Raw genomic sequence first — 18,458 nt, forward strand, 5'->3', positions numbered from 1 at the left:
GCTGCTAAGATGCATAATTGTGGATAGATCTATGGGATCAGGGCTGCCAGACTCAGGGCTAAAGTAGTGCCTGCCAGCCAAATTAAGCCCACGGCCGCAGCATTTCAACAAAGCAAAGAAATTATGGTGAAAATGGGAGTTGGTGCAATACACTGGCAGGATCTAGGCATCTTCTGAATCCCCCAGAGGCTGAAGTTTTTCCTCGGAGAGGTCAGAACACACTTCTTTGAAGCATTAATTAGGAGTGTGTATACTTTGTACTTTTTAAAAAAAGTAATTCTACAGCAAGAAAGAGGTGGATTACGTGTGTATAAATTAAATGTGCGTAATTTAGGAGGTTCTGGGAATGCGATTGCTTCTCTCCATGCCTCCAGCAAAGTTTCATAGCATAAATAGAACAAAGACAGATTCTTTTTATCACAACTCTTATGCATGCTTTATTACACAATTTGGGTTTGGGTTATAATTTTTTTGCTGGGGACGTGGGGCTTGGTCAAACTGACAGGGGACAGAGGATTAAAAGCAGGAACATAATAGAATGGGAAGAAACAGGAGCAAGGAGGAAAGGTATAGAAATGCATTGGTATAATCCAGATCCAGCTGTCAAATATCTGAAGCCCTGCCTATATGCCCTTCAGTTTATAAACATCCCGCAGTATTTCTTCATTCATTTTCAGGGTACTTTCCTCTCCTCTAGCAAGGATTAAGCTGAGGCACTATTACATCCAAGACTGACTGATTAGGGCATGTCAAAGAATATGGGGTTCAAGAGCAGCAACAGTGAAGGATGGGGGAGATTACACTGAAATGACAGAGTGCAAAAATGCAAATACTAAAGTAAAAACCCACTGCCTGATCTCCTGAAAACCCACTTTGTTTCTCCTACATGGGATGAAACCAGCAGAAAGATCAGCAAAGTATTCAGAGAGGGATGATGTTGTTTTCACAACCTCTGTTCGCACTGGCAGTCTTGTATCCATCCACTTGTACTCTTCCAATATTCAGTCTTTCTGATCTTGCCTTCTTGGTCCAGACACAGGACTCCCAATGACTCAAGCAGGGTCCAGGGAAGACCTCGTCACTTCAAGGTCCAGCTGCAGCTTGCTTGTACTATTGTAGAACTTGCCAGCACGGTCTGACCCCCCAAAGACCAGAACCGTGCACACATTGTGCTTGCCCTGGTTCTCCTTATCTGCATCCGTCTGGGGGGCATAAGTCAAGTTGAGCAGTGTGTGGCCTGCCCGGGGCACAGAGCAAAGGTCACTATGCTTGACTGCACTCCAGGTCAAGGTATCTGCAATGGGAAAGGGTTAACGGGTGGTAGCAAACCTCCACATCTTGAGGGAGCACTGGTAGCAAAAGCGTCGCAAGGACTTACCGAGATGGAATGTGAATGCATCCCGAAAGGCTCCTCTGACACCACAGCCTCCGCTTATCAGCACTTTCTGATCAGACACTGGAATGGCCGCATGGAAACTGGAAGCAGAAGATGGATTCTTAAGGATTAGAATAAAGCGAAAGTGAGAGCTTGTACCCAGTTGCTCACTTCCTGCCTGGCCATCTAGGGTCATCGTCTCGCCCACCCAGCTAATATGCCCCAAAATGCCCCAGTCTGGCTCTCCCATTTTCTTCAAATGTATTGTGTAGCCACCACCAACTTCTATGGACTTATCGGGAGTCCATAACATCACATCATCCACTTGCATGATCGTAAGGCAACATGGTGGCCAGGACCAGGCCATCTTGATGTGGCAGATAATGATAGTGGAAGGTGAGGAGGAAAAGGCTAGGGTGTGTCTGGTGTAACTTACATGGGATATGTTTTTTGAAAGCAGAAGGCTCATCTCTATCCCCAACTCTGTTTTACTCAAACTTGCAACTCTGTTCTACTCAAACTTGGTCCATCTCTGTACAAATTCTGATTTGTTCCGCACTTTTCAGAGGAAATATCATCCATGCAAAAATGTTAAGAGCTTTTTTAAAAGGGATCTCACCCAAAAAAGAACTGTTCGCTTTTATGAGGTAATGTGAGGACTGCCTTTTAACCTCCCCACACTCCTACTTTCAGGGTGGGTTAACAGCTGCTTGGAGCAGCCACAACACTTGAAGACTCCTCCCTGCCAATCCACTCCTTAAAGAGCTACTAACTGCTTTAAGCTGGAGGCAAGTGTAAGCTTTGCCTCTGGGTCATCATGTGATGCAGTGATGAGTCTTTCACATCAAATACTGCAAGAAGAAAAAGGCGGCTGCTACAATAGATAACCTGCCTAGGAGCTTAGATATAGGCATGAATAATAATAATAATAATAATAATAATAATAATAATAATAATAATAATAATTTATTTGTGTCCCCCCCCATCTGGCTTGGTTTCCCCAGCCACTCTGGGTGGCTTCCAACAAAGATTAAAAATACATTAAAATGTCACACATTAAAAACTTCCCTGAACAGGGCTGCCTTCAGATGTCTTCTAAATGTCAGGTAGTTGTTTATCTCTTTGACATCTAATGGGAGGGTGTTCCACAGGACAGGCGCCACTACCGAGAAGGCCCTCTGCCTGGTTCCCTGTAGCTTTGCTTCTCGCAGTGAGGGAACCACCAGAAGGCCCTCGGCGCTGGACCTCAGCGTTCGGGCAGAACGATGGGGGTGGAGACACTCCTTCAGGTATACTGGACCAAGGCCATTTAGGGCTTTAAAGGTCAACACCAACACTTTGAATTGTGCTCAGAAACGTACTGGGAGCCAATAGGTCTTTCAAGACCGGTGTTATGTGGTTTTGGCGGCCGCCCCCAGTCATCAGTCTAGCTGCCACCTTCTGGATTAGTTGTAGTTTCCAGGTCACCTTCAAAGGTAGCCCCATGTAGAGCGCATTGCAGTAGTCCAAGCGGGAGATAACTAGAGTGTGCACCACTCTGGCAAGACAGTCCATGGGCAGGTAGGGTCTCAGCCTGCAGTACCAACAGCTTGAAGGTTTCGCCCATTAAATCAGGGATGTGGAGCCTGTGTCCTTCCTGATATTGTTGGGCTTCAGGTCCCATCATCCCTGATCATTAGCCAAGCTGGCTGGGGGCTGATGGGAGCTGGAGTGCAGCAGCACCAGGAGTGGGAGGGGATACAGGCTCCACGTTTCTGCAGTAAAATGATCAAGGATTGGTTTCTTCTTGTAAACTAACAGGCTTCTGAGAAGAACAGCACATGCAAGTTTAAAGCTCTACCTTTTTCTAGCCCAGGCTCCAGGGATGCCAACTCATGACTGACAGCAGCCCTTCAAACATGAACCTCAAACCCCTTTCCATTACAATCACTAGTACTGTTCATGCAAGAGAGCCCCATAATCAGCTCTTACCTGCGAGCTGAAGGTTGTCCAGAGAGAAAAGGAACTGAAATGTACTCCATGAAACCTAGAGGCACATGGGGAAAGGTGGAAGATTTCAGATGCAACAAACTTATTGGGGGGGAAATAAAATTTGTGGTACCTTAAAAACACTAAACATTACTACAGCAGAAGCTTTTGTGGGCTAAAGTTGGGTTCATCAGACGTAAGGAGGAATGTAAACAATGGTATCAATTTGTAAAGAAATGCAAAAAGGCCTGACTAGTGACCATTCATAAAACAACTATTGAATTTAGATCATCACAGGCTTTACTTTTTGCATTTTATTCACTTCCTCTCCACTCACACGCCCACAATAACTTTGTTACACTTCAAGGTGCTACAGGGTATTGTTGTTTTTGCTGAAATAGACTTCACACAGCTTCCTCTCTGGATGGGAATTGCAGCAGCTTATTGCATATAATGCAGAGATGTCTGTAACTGCATCTGGCGATAAATCCGGTTACAGCACCAGTAATCTTACAAAGGCCAGTGAGGGGTCATTTTTGATCCATTCACCAAAAGGTTTTGAGGCAAAGTCGCTGTTTGCTAGCATCAGTCTTTCCTCACACCAGTGTGCAATATATACCAACTTCTGACATCTCCCGCCTCAAGGGATTCCTTTAACCTCACCAGGCGGTGGACTTCAACTCCATCCAAACTGAGAGAGGGAATGGCAAAGTTCTTACCCAGATCTAGGATGTGTGTGTCGTTCAGGTAGAAGGAAGTCTTCTGGCCCCCAAATATGATCAGTTTGTTCCTCAGCAGAGTAGCTGAATGGCTTTGAGAAAGCAAGGAAAGACAGTGAACAAGGGAAACGTAGGAAAATGAAACAGTCCCTGCAACACCTATAGCTAGAAATCCACTTTATGTCTTACATTTTTGAATGATTTTTCCTAGCTTCAGTCAATCTCAGGGGCCATTCTGGGGCAACTACAGGGGCTGTATATGAGGAGCTCCATCATTTCCAAAGCTAGCAAGGCATTTGGTGGAAAGAGGCCAAATGTTTGGCCAGCTCCAGCAACGCCTTAAAAACAAATTATGGTGTTCCAATATCCAATAGCAACTTTCAAAACTAAAGTTTTAATATGAGACATCAGCTGCATTAAGCCTTTCGGTAGCATCAGAAGAATAAAATTGCTCTTCTTTCGGTAGCAGCAGAAGAAAAAAATGTGTGAGTTGGTTTTAGATGTAATAATGTTTATGCTGTAATTTTTTAAAAAAATCTCTATTGACATAAGCTGGCCTGCAACCTTAGGCTGTGTTCATACTCCAGTTTACTGTGCATTCACTGAGTTTCCAGTGCTGGTTTATAATCTGTGTTCACATGACGTTATCCAAAATGCATTATGTATCTTGTACTTTGTTATAAGCTACTACTGTTTGGTGTATTGTTTCTCAAACCAGCTTCACATGATTGGAATCCTTATGCCTCTTGTCTTTGGCGAAGGTGTGAAAGCATCCCTGTGGGAAATCACTGAAATCTATGGCAGTAATGTGAACACAGCCCTAGAGTGGAGGGCAGGATATAACCCCCTCAAAAAAAGACATACGTAAACATAATGTAATGTGAACCATGGAACACAAAAGGCTTTTTTACTAGAGAAATGCATCAAGTAAACACAAGTTTTACAGCACTGCCTGAGTAGATTCGCCAAGATTTTATCTAGATTAAGAACAAACTCATCAACTCATCAGATGTGATAGAATTTCCCCCATTTGCTAAAGTTAAAAAGTTTTATTTAAGCAACGTATTAGGAAATGTGTAATTTGGTCCGGAGACCTATAGATCCAACTCCTAAGCCGATCTCTGCAGAATGAGAAGGAGCTTCTATTAATTCCTTCTCTTGACCAGCAGGTTTTTGTGAATTCTCTGATTAAGAGAACTGAAAAGTCTTTAGCCAAAACACATAAACTCCCATGCTGGAAGTAAGGAAAAGTTTGTCAAGATTTACACAGCTGATATCAATATTAGTATATGAGCCTGGTCCTAAAACCTGCAAGAGGCACCCACTCCACTTGTGAAATGAGGCTCTCATACTTCTTTCCCATCTGTCACAGTCCCCCTGCAAGCTGATCCTGAAACTGCATGCCCCCTCGGCATGCAGTAAAGTTATGCAGCCCCCACGAGACACCTTGGATCCAAGCCATAGTCTTGCCTTCTACTGCACAGAGTTTTAAAAATGGCATTGTAAGCTTCATTCTGGGTGTGAGAGAATAAAACACTCCCAAGGAATTCCAGGCAGAGAGGATGTCTGAATGCACTTAGTATGTGAACAAGATAGGAGGTTTCTGAGGGGCCGTCAGTTTGAGGGGCAGAGTTTACACAGAGTCCCTTGGCATTATAGCACTATCAAACGAAGTAAATACCCGCAGGAAAATGTACAAGTGTTTTCAAAGAAAGCACTAATTACGCTATTTCCAACCGCCAAGGAAATAAAATAAAAATGAGAGCAATGAAGGAGTTGTCCAATATCACATTTCAGTGAGAAAAATCAAGAAGTCAGCAGTAAGCTGATTCTCCTCACTGAAGCAAAGAAGACTTACCCAAGCCTAGGCAAAGGCTTCTCCCCCTCAACAATGGGTTGATACCAGATCTCATACTCGGGGTTGAAAACAAAGAGTGTGTTGCTGCAAGCTCCCATCTCCAGGGATGACATTTTAGGGAAAGCTCCTCCGAAGACAAATAGCTCCTTTCGGTAGATGGTTGCACTATGGTAAGCCAGCGTTGGCACTTTACCCTTAGCCTAAGGAAGAGATCACCGGTCACTGTACAGGCTTGGCATTTTAAGCTGACTTAGTATCAGCACCACAGACAGCTCCGTTGCTGGCAGCATCAATGAACATGATTGGTCCCCTTTCCAATGCCTTCCTAATAGACCTGAGAGCAGCTGCCTCAATCACTCCCCACCTGAGCTGTGATCCGCCACTCTCTCTTACATGGAGCGGAGGTGCCTACAGAAGTGGGGAAGACTCAGGGACAAAGACACCTTCTCAGATGGTCTGCTCTTTTTTTAAGATTCTAAATTCTTGAGCATGGGTAGGCAAACTAAGGCCCGGGGGCCAGATCCAGCCCAATCGCCTTCTAAATCTGGCCAGCGGACGGTCCAGAAATCAGCGTGTTTTTACATGAGTAGAATGTGTCCTTTTATTTAAAATTCATGTCTGGGTTATTTGTGGGGCATAGGAATTCATTCATTATTTCCCCCCCAAAAAATATAGTCCAGCCCCCCACGAAGTCTGAGGGACAGTGGACCAGCCCCCGCTGAAAAAGTTTGCTGACCACTGCTCTTGAGGTTTGGGGAGTGTATGTTTTAAATTCCGCATACTACATTGTTGTAAATCGCATTGGTGAAAACCGGGACACAATTTAAAAACAAATAAAGGAATGGATGTCTCTTTGTTGTTCAAAGCTTTGTTTCTCTTGTGACTCACAGACACATGAAGCCACTTCCAAGACGCCGTGTCCAGAACATGGATGTTGCTGTAGCGCTTTGCCTCCCTCATACCCCCAAAGATGTAAATGCGCTTGGTCTCTGGGTCATATGTGGCACTGTGGCCCCTTGAACACTGTGGCATGGAACCTGGTGCTGGGAGATCCATGGGGAACCAGAAGTCATTGTCTGCGAAATCAGCAACAGAAATGAACTCAAGATGTGCAAGAGGGTGGGGGGAAAGTTGCACAAAGTAGTCACCAACATGCTAACAGCTTAGAGCTGGCTTCCCTGCTAGCCAGAACACAAGTAGCGTGCAAAGCAAGTTAGATCCAGCCACTATCAAGTTCAGATCACCAGGCGTGGCAGATACTCCTTTAAGAACTACTATCCCCATATAGGAAAAACCGACTCCAATTCAGTTTCCCTCTGATCGGTTGCAGACAGTGTCAACATGTACATCACTGCAAGCAAAGAAGCATCTCACCAATTTCCAGTTTCCACAGTGCATCTTGGCAAAATTGTTGATTAGTTCCTTCGCCACCAATCAGAACAGCAGTTTCAGGGTCACTCAGGCACATGGCATGACACCACCGAGGGCTTGGACATACTACAGAGAGATGCAGGAGTGGAGACAGCAGAAACATACCACAGAATCCATTTCATTTCATTGAGGGAGGGTCATTTGGGAGAACTTCCTCCTGAAACCTACAACATGACTGATTCTGGCTGTTTCCATACTACCCTTAATCTGGAATTGCCATTGTTCCTTCACTCACTTTTTACAGGGCATCTAAAGGACATCATCAAATCAATACTCTCCAGTGCTTTCTCTTGTTCCTCAAACCACAGAAAATCCTATGCAAACTCCACATACGTAGATGGTCTTAAAACTAATCTTCCACTTTTCCTAGAGCTGCAGTTTAGATACACCAGTGACACTGCAGGTAAATGAAGCTATAGCCATGCTGGCACCATTACCTTTACGATCGAGCACCATTTCGTCATTTTTCTATTCTATCTTTTAATTAACACCCATGCCCTTTGAGCTACTTTTTTTCAACTTTTTAAAGGAATTCTTGGAAGTAATTACCAAATTGCTCTTTAAAACAATAAACTCTAGAATAACTGCTTTTTAAAGGGTGGCTCAGTTGTATTCTGTCTTTCCCACCTTAGGACTCAGGGTAGACTGAACATAGTGAGATGTCCACATACAAGAATTAATGGGTGAGATTCAACTAATGATTTCTGTCAATGTAAGCCTTGCACAAGGATTTCTGCTTCCAGAATGAGGCTTCTCCCCCCCTCCGCCTACATGCCCCCCCAAAATTGGCTTGAGGGGAGGGGGGTCAGGAGAACGTCCAGAACAGCACACAGGGAGAGGGGGGGGTTGTTCCTTACAACAAGCTGAAATGCTTTCCCTGACAAAATGATCACCTTAGCACGACATGGAATTCCTCCCACTATACCCTCAAAACACAGGAAGTCAGTTGCAATGCCACATGTAGCTTACAGTGGAAGAGTAGTAACTGGGTATTACTACGAGCTGCTGTTCTGGAAGCACTGAATGAATTCCAACAAATTGTTCAAGGAACAGGTATTTTACCTTGCAGCTCTTTAACTTCCAAGTCTGCAGGGAGAGAAAATGTTCCGAGAGATTACTATTCTCGTGCAATGCTCCCTTCAAACTAATTTTCAATGTGTCATGCATTTATATTGGGAAAAAGAAAAGATGCTATTTCATCATAAGCAAAGAACTTATGATCCTGTATCAGGGGAAATGCTTTAGAATGCACGCTCAGTAATTTAACATGCATTTTTTGCACACTGACGGCCAAACCACACATTAACATTGGTAATGCATGATTCCCACCCCACCCTCAAACTATAAATACCAGCAGTGAGGGAGACACTATCAGAATCAGGTCTGCAGCATGTAGTGGGATTAGCTCTTTCCTATCATGTTGTGGCTCTGATCAGCAGTCAGCTGCTAAAGCCATTATTTGGCACAGGGAGGAACACCACCATTGGTGCCAATCTGGCAACAGTTTTTCAATTGCATGAAAATGATGACTGGCCAGGAAGTTAAAGAACAAATTGGAGGTTGTCTCCATAAGCTGCAAGCCCAAATGCAAACAGCATTGATATCACTCAAGTATATAACTCTCTGCTAGGTATCTTCCCCAACTCCTATGCATCAGGACAAATTCATATAAATTAGAGCATTCTGAATGTGTGTTGACTAGATGTATGCATGTTCTGGCGTGTTCTTGTATTTTACAACATCACTGGAAAGTTTCTGAAAAGGAGGCCAAGCTAGTAGGATAAGGGATGGTGGACTGGACATTGTGCATTCATGGGAGCACAAATACTCCACCCTGTCCCAGAATGCTATACAATTACAAGGTAATTTGGTCTCGGAAACTAGACATCACTCCTGCTATAGATTTACTAACCTTCAGAATCCTGCTGTCTGTTGGATGCCAGAAGTTCAAAGAGAACCCTCCTGGTCTTTAGGCGAGCTGAATTAGATGTACATGTTTTATTCCTGGCCTCCTCACAGTCCACCGATGCAGCAGTTGTTTCTGGAGCAGGAAGCATAAGCAGCGTTTCCATGGGTGGAGAGAACTCCTTCCTTTCAAGCACAGGCTCTTTAACAGGCATCACTGAACTCCCATTCTTAGACTGCTCCACAAAGAACAGAATTAGATCAGGATCAGAAATCATTCGAACAAAATGAATCGGCTTAATGAAAAGGGCTCACTGAAGACATGCACTACAGACAACTCCAGTTTTCCTTGGGCTGCCCTAGACAAGGAGTAGCCAACGTGGTGTCTTCCAGATGTTGTAGACTACAATTCCTATCAGCCCTGACCATTGGCCATACTTGCTGGAACTGGGAGTTGTGTTGCCCAACATCTGGAGGGTCCCATATTGGTTATTCTTGCCCCATATGCTTTGATCCTGTTCTGTCCGGCTTGAGAGTTTTCCCCAAAGCATCTGGTAAACCACTGTTAGGAGCAGAAGGTATGCTCCAGCAGGGTTCATCAAAGGCCCAAGCACTTATAGAATCATAGAACCCAACTCGCTCAATCTTCCTCATAAGGCTTGGTTTCCAGACTCTTGATCATCTTGGTTGCCCTCCTCTGCATACATTCCAGCTTGCATACATTCCTTCTTAAATTGTTACAGTAGACACAGTATTCCAGATGTGGTCTGACCAAGGCAGAATAGAGCGGTACTATTACTTCCCTTGATCCAGACACTCTACATTTGTTGAAGCAGCTTAGAATAGTATTAGCTTTTCTTTTCTTTTCTTTTCTTTTTTTGCTGCTGCATCACACTGTTGACTCATGTTCAGCTTGTGGTCTACCTAGATCCTTTTCATATGTACTACTGGCAAGCCAGGTGTCCCTCATTATATTTGTGCAGCTAATTATTCCTGCGTAAGTATAGAACTTGATATTTGTCCCTACTGGAATTCATTTTCTTAGTTTGGGCCCAGTTCTCCAATCTATTAAGGTTATCTTGAATCCAGATTCTGTCTTCTGCGGCATTAGCTATCCCTTCAAGTTTCGCGTCATCTGCAAATTTGTTGGGTGTGAAACGCCAAATGAAGTTTACACTACGGAGTTTTGATCACAAACACAATCTCTGAGCAATTGTTCCAAGTCTGTGATCTAAAGCAGTCCTACAGATCACACAGAATATGGTGGCAGAAATCTGGAAGGAACCACTTCAGATTGTAGATGCAGATATATTTTTGCACACTTTCCCACACAAAACAAAACACAAACATCCCTGCATGTAGAGAATAGGCAGAAAGGTTTCATGTAGCCCTCTCTCTGGTGTGGGGAATAGAATTACAGTGGTACCTCCAGCTACAAACTTAATTCATTCCGGAGGTCCGTGCTGAACCCGAAACCGTTTTTAACATGAGGCGCGCTTTCGCTAATGGGGCCTCCTGGTGCCACCACGCCACCAATGACTTCCGCTTGCATCCCGGGGCAAAGTTCACAACCAGGAACATCTACTTCCGGGTTAGCGGAGCTTGTTACCCAAAATGTTCGTAAGGAGGATGGTACATAACCTGAGGTTCCACTGTACCCTTCTCCTCTTCCCCATTCCCTCAGTAGGAATAATGCTTCCAGAATTCCACTACCTGTCTGTGTAACTTGTAGACTGGTTGTGGTCCTAGAGGTTAACAACAAGCAGTTAGGAGAATGGAGAAAAAGGAGACTTCTATCTATAAACCTACCTCAGGGGGCTCATCCAATCGCTGACCTGTATCTTCTGGAAGGACAGGTGACTGATTAGGTTCTGTGGCCTGAAATGGGCGGGTGGGGGTGCTGTTGAGCAGCTAAGGAGGAGAGACACACACACGAGAACAACACTTGTAACTTGAGTCAAAAGGCAATGCACAGGTGAGTAGCCCCCAACATTGGAGGCTTTTAAAGAGAGGGAGGTATAGTTTGAAGGATGTGATGGGCTGTGTAACAGGGTAGACTGAGTGGGCATCTATCTGTTCCCTCTTTGGGTCTCTCCCTCGGTCAGATGGATCATGGTTGCCATAGCAGCAACCGGTATGCCCCTGAGCCTGTCAGCGTTGCTATTAAATGCCAGGTTAGCCCATAATAAAATCACCCTTATTCATAATTTAATTGTGGATGAGGAGGCCAACCTGGTTTGTATTATTGTACTAATTGTATAATTGCAATTGTATAATTGTTCTGTACATGGGCTGCCTTTAAAATATGCTAGAAACTGGGAGATACGAACATATTTCACCCATGCTTTGTAGTCACTGGCTTCCAACCAGTTTTCAGGTCCAAATCAAAAAGCTAGGGTATCTCACATGTAGCTACTCAATCTGTGAGATTTGTTTGTTTATAACAATTTATAGGCTGCCCTTCATCATGTTCTGTGGTAGTGGCCCAAAGGGCCATAATGAATGTAATAATGTGAAGTTCCAGAGATAGTTACATACAGCTCAATACAACAAGCAAACTGTGTAACACACAAATACTACTAGGCAATAAATTAAACCTAATCAACAGGAGTCAGTTAAAAGGAACAACACTACAGTGGGAAGGGTATTCTGAACTCATCCTGCAGCCCAAAAACCTATGCAAAAGGTGCATTATGACCTGGCATTGATATGTATATAATGATGAGGCCAGAAGGGGAGGGCATTCCAAAACCTGGGGGCCACCACAGAGAATGCCCTCTCATGCATTCCCGCTACAAACTTGATAGGGTAGCAGAACTACCAGCAGTGCCTCTCCTGCAGATCTCAACAGCTGAACATGACTATGAAGAAAGAGGCACTCCTTCAGATACTTAGGGCCTATATTTGATGTTTTGTTTATATTTTAGGCAAAGTATTTAAACTTTCAGGGCACATGGCCACCACAAAGCAGAATAATAGTTACACAGCATATCAATATTCATTAACTAGTGGCATTACAGGAATGGATAGTTTTAAGACTTTCATTTTCATATCTATCTGTATATATGGGTCACATTAAAAATGAATCCACATGGACCCAGTCTCAGTAGGCAGGGAGTACAGAAATGACAAGATAGAAAACTTTCCTACCTGTTCCTCGACAGTCAAGAGAAGCTTAACAGGGTTACCATTCTCTTCCTGCTTTAACGAAGCCATCAAAACATCCACTCGCCAGTCACCTTCCCAAACCAAACACCTGCTTGAGTAAAACACACAGATCACTATTTTCTTGCTCTGAGATAATTTTACTTTTATTTCAATAGCTGATAAGAGTTAAATTGACAATACATTCTTAAGCTTTAAAGACTGTCCACAGCAGAACAAATGGATATGGTAGGTTGCAATAGCACAACATCCTCATGACAGCTGCTGTAACTAATAGCATGTTGATCCCTGAAGTCTTGAGTTCAGATCCAACCTTTGCTGGCCCTGGAAACATTCCCTGCTTTTAAAGTACGGAATTTATTCCCTCTTAGTTTTTTAAAGAACTTCCTCACAGTGTGTTTGGAAAGCACTTGGCATGCCAACAAGTATCAATACTGGCACCAAAATTCACAAATTATCTAGAATTTACCTTGTTTCAGGCCCCAGCTTGCCAATCTTTTGTGGCTTAACATTTGGATTCACTAATATTTCTACAATGATGCTTGTCTTCTGAGAATAGCGGCTCCAGTCACCCAAACCAAAGACCACTAGGTGTTTGGGCAGCGGAAGTGGTAAGTGAGTCTGGTAACATTTCTGACGGCATTTGCTTAGAGAGAAGAGAAAATATATTAGTCTCAAAAGGGATAGCATGGAAGGAAATTGAGAAGAAAGGATTCATAGTGATGGAAAACAAGAGGGCAAAAGACTGGTGCTGTGTACGCACAATCATGGGTGTAGCCAGGAGGGGACAGAGGGGACAGCTGCCCTCCTAAATCAAGTACAGTAAATAAATAAAAATACTTAACTGACCAATTCTGTCGCAGATAACTCGGTTCTGCTCCAACATAAAGCCTGCCCCCCTAAAATAATTCCTGGCTACGCCCATGTGCACAATACCTGTAAAGCGCATTTGAAGCACATTTTCCCCTCAAATAATTATGGGCTCTGAGGGGTAAATTACAGTGCCCAGAATTCTTTGAGGGGAAAATGTGCTTTAAAGGTATAATAGCATGTATACAGCAAAGGGATTCCTTCTCACTTGTTCCCTAAAAGAAGAAAGAGGGATTGACAACCTGCTTTGAAATTTTGGAACTATCTTTCTAGGACAGAAGGGACCCAACTGAGGGCATTTACAAATGTGAGGCTCACACTGTGTGTAACCTGAATAGAAACCCTTCATTGTGCCTATTATGAACATTGCTTTTAAAGCGGCTTTCTTTGCATTATGTGCATGGGCTCCAGCAGTCCCCATTTACCAGGTGCAGTCTATATTCTCCAATAGCTGCCCCCATTTTATATCTTGATGGTTTTGTGGATTCCTCTAACTTCCCTTCCATCTTGCTTCCCATAATTGCCTATTCAGATACTAAACACTGTTCAATTAGTTCTAATGTATGTTGTGTAACAAATGCAGCCAGATGCACTGTGAGATTAGACATTCTGCTGAATAAGTGTAAGTTAAAAGACCTAGACCCCTAAGGAGCTAAAATAGAGGATATGAATTTTAAAGCTAATCAGTTTTCTAATACACAGTGGATTCATAAAATAGTGCAAGAGAAGATACAGAAAAATGCATAAAGGGAGAAAAATCAGCAATGAAGAGTTCTGGCCAGACCTTGACTTTGGGTGGGAGAACTGGGATATTGCAGGTACACACACACTTATTTTCATATGGGAAACGGTGAAAGGTTGCAAACATCCATGCCTATTTTAAGTGCTTGTCTGCTGGTCATGCAGAAATCGGCTTTTTGCAGCATGTAGGTAAGCAATACCGCCTGCAAATGTCTACCCATCAAGCTGCTGTTAAAGGCACACACCTACACTGGCTAGCTGAGAAGGTGGCAACCCTAACGCACCCAAAACGTTAGGCTCCCGGTGTCGCACAAGACTCTTCGCTGCTTTCGCTGTTGGTTTTCACGTGCGAAAACACCGTATCGTAAAAGTGACCTGTGAACCTGAGGCGCAGGCTTTTTCGCACATAAATTTCCCTAAACCTTTGCCCGCTTTCACCCTCCTGGATGGCGGGAAAGGCGAGCCGCCGCGCGCAGGCCTCACCTACTGAGCTGCCGAGGCGGCTCGCGCAGAGACCAGAGGGCGTAGAAGTGGAGCTTGCCTTCCCGCCGGGAGAAATCCCCCCCTCCGCGGGGCTGCGGGGCTAGGGCGGCCTCCCCCCGCTGCCAGAGGCCTCCGGGGGCCCAGCTCCATCGCCGGCGGGGCGTTCCCAAGCCATCCAGGCTCAGAAAACTGGAAGCACCAGAGAGCATGGCAGAGGGAGCGGCGCTTTGAGGCCCAAAGGCGCCCACCCAGACACCACGGGTGAGTCAGGGTGGCATAAGCTGCTCCTCGGTCCCAAGTCTGGGTAGGTCGACACGCAGCGGGCTTGGGTTGGGCGCGGGCACTCTGCTGCTGCTCAGAAGTGCTCTTTATTATAGCCCCGCATATTCCAGGGCGGAGCCTGTTTGATCAGTTTCAGGTGTGACAAGGCCGACCGTGGTTTATTTGCAGGGGGGGGGGGGTCAGACTCATGTTTGTGTTTGGTCAGACACATGTTTATGTGTTGATGGAGACTGTTTTTTTCTCAGCAGCATCGGCCCCGCAGGTCTTGGGTGCCTGTGATGAAACCAATCCAAATACTTCAGAAATTTCTCAAATGTATTGTGCAATTCTCTTCTCAGAAATGCTTATCTTTTGAGACAGATGGCTTAAAGAATCTGACAGGCCACCTGAATCAAATGTATCTGTTAATAACACACTTAACACTCTCAAAGACCATTAGGAACAATTAAGCCATTTAAAATCTACTCACTGGGTTTCTTCTAATAAAGGTTGTAAAGTTGTTTCTGGACAAGAAATAAGGGAGCTTGAGTATTTCTAACAATACTCAGACTGTTAAACCAACAAACATTTTTTAAAAATAGTATTAAAAGCATAAAATATGAATCTATGTCAACCTGCTTAATAAAACTCATTTAATTTAAATATGCACGACTGCACAACATTTGCAACATTTTAGGCAAAGCTTAGCTTTCTCAGGCCTAATACCTGAAGTCGAAGATGCAGGGAACTGGACTTGAATTCAAAACTCCTGCTTTGTATTAGGGTAAAAAGGTAAAGGTACCCCTGCCCGTACGGGCCAGTCTTGCCAGACTCTAGGGTTGTGCGCTCATCTCACTCTAAAGGCCGGGAGCCAGCGCTGTCCGGAGACACTTTCGGGTCACGTGGCCAGCGTGACAAGCTGCATCTGGCGAGCCTGCTGGTAAGCGGTCCCTATTTATCTACTTGCACCTGAGGGTGCTTTCGAACTGCTAGGTTGGCAGGCGCTGGGACCGAACGATGGGAGCGCACCCCGCCGCAGGGATTCGAACCGCCGACCTTTCGATCGGCAAGTCCTAGGCGCTGAGGCTTTAACCCACAGTGCCACCCGCATCCCTTTGTATTAGGGTAGCCTTCTCAAAATGTGAACAAGGGTGTAACCCCCTGCTTCAAATAAGCTGCAAACAAGGAAACCACACCCAGCCGGAGGTTTCTCAGCATTTTCATTCTATAAGCTCTTGCTAAAAACAAACCAACCTCTCTTCGGTTTCCTAAGCGTTTTGCCTTACTGTGTGCTGGAGCCACTGCAGTAAAATGTTCCAGGTCAAGTCTCCAGCATCTCAAGGTAGCGCTGGAAATGTTCCTTGCCTGAAACCCTGGAGAGCTGCTATTTAGTACGGTGACAATAGTGAGCTAGATGGACTGATGTGCCTTTGTAGACAGCTCCTTAAAAGCTACTCACTTTGAGCCAATATCCATTTCTGTTGTGCAATGAAAAGAGTGTGGGGTGGAAGAAAACGAGGGAGAGAAAGCCATCATATTTCTCCTACTGATGTTCTCCAAGACGTGGCATCTATTAGCTCTACTTGAAAGCAAGATGAAAAGACCAAAGGTCACTTTGGAGATATGGCATGTTTGGTGGGCAACACAGTGTACTTCTATTAGAGAACATTTTGTAACTTAACGTGACATGTTGAAATAGTTTTACAACATTCAAAGCTTTATATCAGGCATAGGCTAACTCCGCCCTCCAGATGTTTTGGGACTACAACTCCCATCATCCCTAGCTAACAGGACCAGCGGTCAGGGATGATGGGAGTTGTAGTCTCAAAACATCTGGAGGGCCGAGTTTGCCTATGCCTGCTTTATATATTCAGATATTGCCAACCACTCTTCATGTGGGCCCTTTCCTCCTTTCCTGGAGATTCCCTCAGCCTTTCACAGGCTTTGGTGGTCAGAAGCAGAAATCTGTGTAAGCCGACAGCCCAAGACATGCTGCTGCCTGAGGCAAAGGGCAAGATAGCAGCCCTTCTCCCAAGTACAGAAGTTGACTGGACTGGTAGCCGAATCTTACTTCAATGATGGTGACAGGATAATATTTTCCAGTGCACTTCAGGGAAGCAGACTAGTTTAGCAGGTTTAGTTTAGTTTAGATGGCAAGTCTGTGGCACACAGAGTTTTGATTTCCAAATGAGGGGAATGGGAGGGTGTGCTAGAGGGATTGCTTGAGGGCTTCTGCCATCTTCTGCCTAATGCTAGCACCATCCCTGCCTGTAAAAGCCTGTGCAAAATTATTCTCCTTTTTTGCCTGTAGCTTGTGTTATCCAAATAGAAACATGGATAATATGCAGCCAAACGCCAAAGGAAGTGAGGAAAATGGCCTTTGGTTTTCTAGCCAATGCATCTGAACAGATGCAGGGGTTTGGACTAGAATGAACCTCAGGATCCCTTGCAACTCTACAATATTCTATGAACACTGGTCATGTCAGCACTGCAACATCTCACACTTATGTGTTTGTCCCCAGTAATGTGCTCATTATTGCAGTTTCGTGCTTCAGGGCTATTTGTCCCTTGGAGGAAAAAACTACTTAAAGCAGAGCACACAATCAGAAGAGAACATTTATCCATGTTTTCGGATAATCAGCTTGGTCTAGCTCCAGGCTGCCTCGTGATGCAAGTTTGTTCAGCTGCCTGTGCAAAACAAAAAAACCAAGAAAACCTCCACGATGAGGCTGTGTGCAATGAGGGTAGCTTCCATTGGTATATAAAATGCCCACCACTGAATGAAATTTGACTTCATATTCTAAATGAGCCAAAAGATCCGAATGCAGGCAAGATTTAAGTATTTACTGTTTATTTAGCTCACACAACATGTGTTTCAAATATGAGCCTACAAATATAGGCTAACACAATTATTTGCAAGGGGAGCATATTGTTAGAAACCGAGAGCCCTCTTAGCAGCAAGTAAGTATCTATTGTATATTTATTTTTAAAGCAAGGGATCTCTGCCCCCCACTCCAGGCATCCTTTTAATTATGCAATCATTATTTTTGCTCAAGACGGTATATACCATCTGCTTTAAATATGGTTTGTGGTGCCAGCAGGAATGTCAGGGTGAAACTTTATTTTCTACGTGGTGCATGTCCTGTAGCTTTTTACTGAAATCCTGTAATTGTTCCTACCACAAGTATCCTGGGGGTTTTCAGTACTGATGTTTTGATTTGTTTTTTGCACTATGAATGCCCTTCCAGGCAGCAATAAAGCAGTAACCTTGGAGAAGCACTGAAGAGACAGAAGCCTAGTAAGTAGCTCATGTGATAAATCCCCTTAGTTTTATCATATCATCAGTTGCTTCCTTATTATCGGGGGGGTGTATATCATAGTCTAAAGAAGCCTTCCCTAACTGGAAAATTATGAAAATCAACCACAGTTGTTTGCATTTTCTCATCTTGCATCATGGCTTTTACTTGTGACTAGCAGAAGCAGGATCAGAAACTTAGGCAGGGCACCGAAGGCTTTCATTTCCTTCCCCATTTCCTTCCCCATTGCCACTCACACCCTAGAAATTCTGCTCAGTCCCTCTATCTGGCTTCTGAAAGGTCATTAGGCATTGCTGACATACCCCATTCTATGAATTGCACCTCTGTATTAAAAATAATAATAATAAGATGCTGAATTTTGAACT

General features: G+C 44.2%; 1 protein-coding gene across 7 annotated transcripts; it reads right to left on the reverse strand.

Moving 5' to 3' along the window:
- Positions 1–411: 411 nt before the first annotated feature.
- LOC310680969 (RING finger protein B-like) lies at positions 412–16,571 on the reverse strand. Of its 7 annotated transcripts, none has more exons than XM_083448248.1 (13): positions 16,236–16,571; positions 12,891–13,067; positions 12,407–12,515; positions 11,066–11,167; positions 9,264–9,492; positions 8,414–8,437; positions 7,295–7,417; positions 6,809–6,996; positions 5,921–6,120; positions 4,063–4,154; positions 3,347–3,401; positions 1,379–1,476; positions 412–1,294 (listed from the first exon to the last, which is right to left on the reverse strand). In XM_083448248.1, exons 1-13 carry the CDS (start codon positions 16,310–16,312, stop codon positions 1,053–1,055), a joined length of 1,716 nt encoding a protein of 571 aa, XP_083304374.1. In that variant the 5' UTR covers positions 16,313–16,571; the 3' UTR covers positions 412–1,052. The 7 variants fall into 7 exon arrangements, 6 of the variants coding, with proteins under 6 accessions (XP_083304374.1, XP_083304371.1, XP_083304373.1 ...); XM_083448245.1 differs by lacking the exon at positions 16,236–16,571 and adding an exon at positions 14,516–14,957; XM_083448247.1 differs by lacking the exon at positions 16,236–16,571 and adding an exon at positions 14,520–14,914 and having other exon boundaries at positions 12,407–12,512.
- Positions 16,572–18,458: the final 1,887 nt, after the last annotated feature.

This window comes from Podarcis tiliguerta (genome assembly GCF_965153285.1).
Source record: "Podarcis tiliguerta genome assembly, chromosome: 1".
Lineage (NCBI taxonomy): Eukaryota > Metazoa > Chordata > Lepidosauria > Squamata > Lacertidae > Podarcis > Podarcis tiliguerta.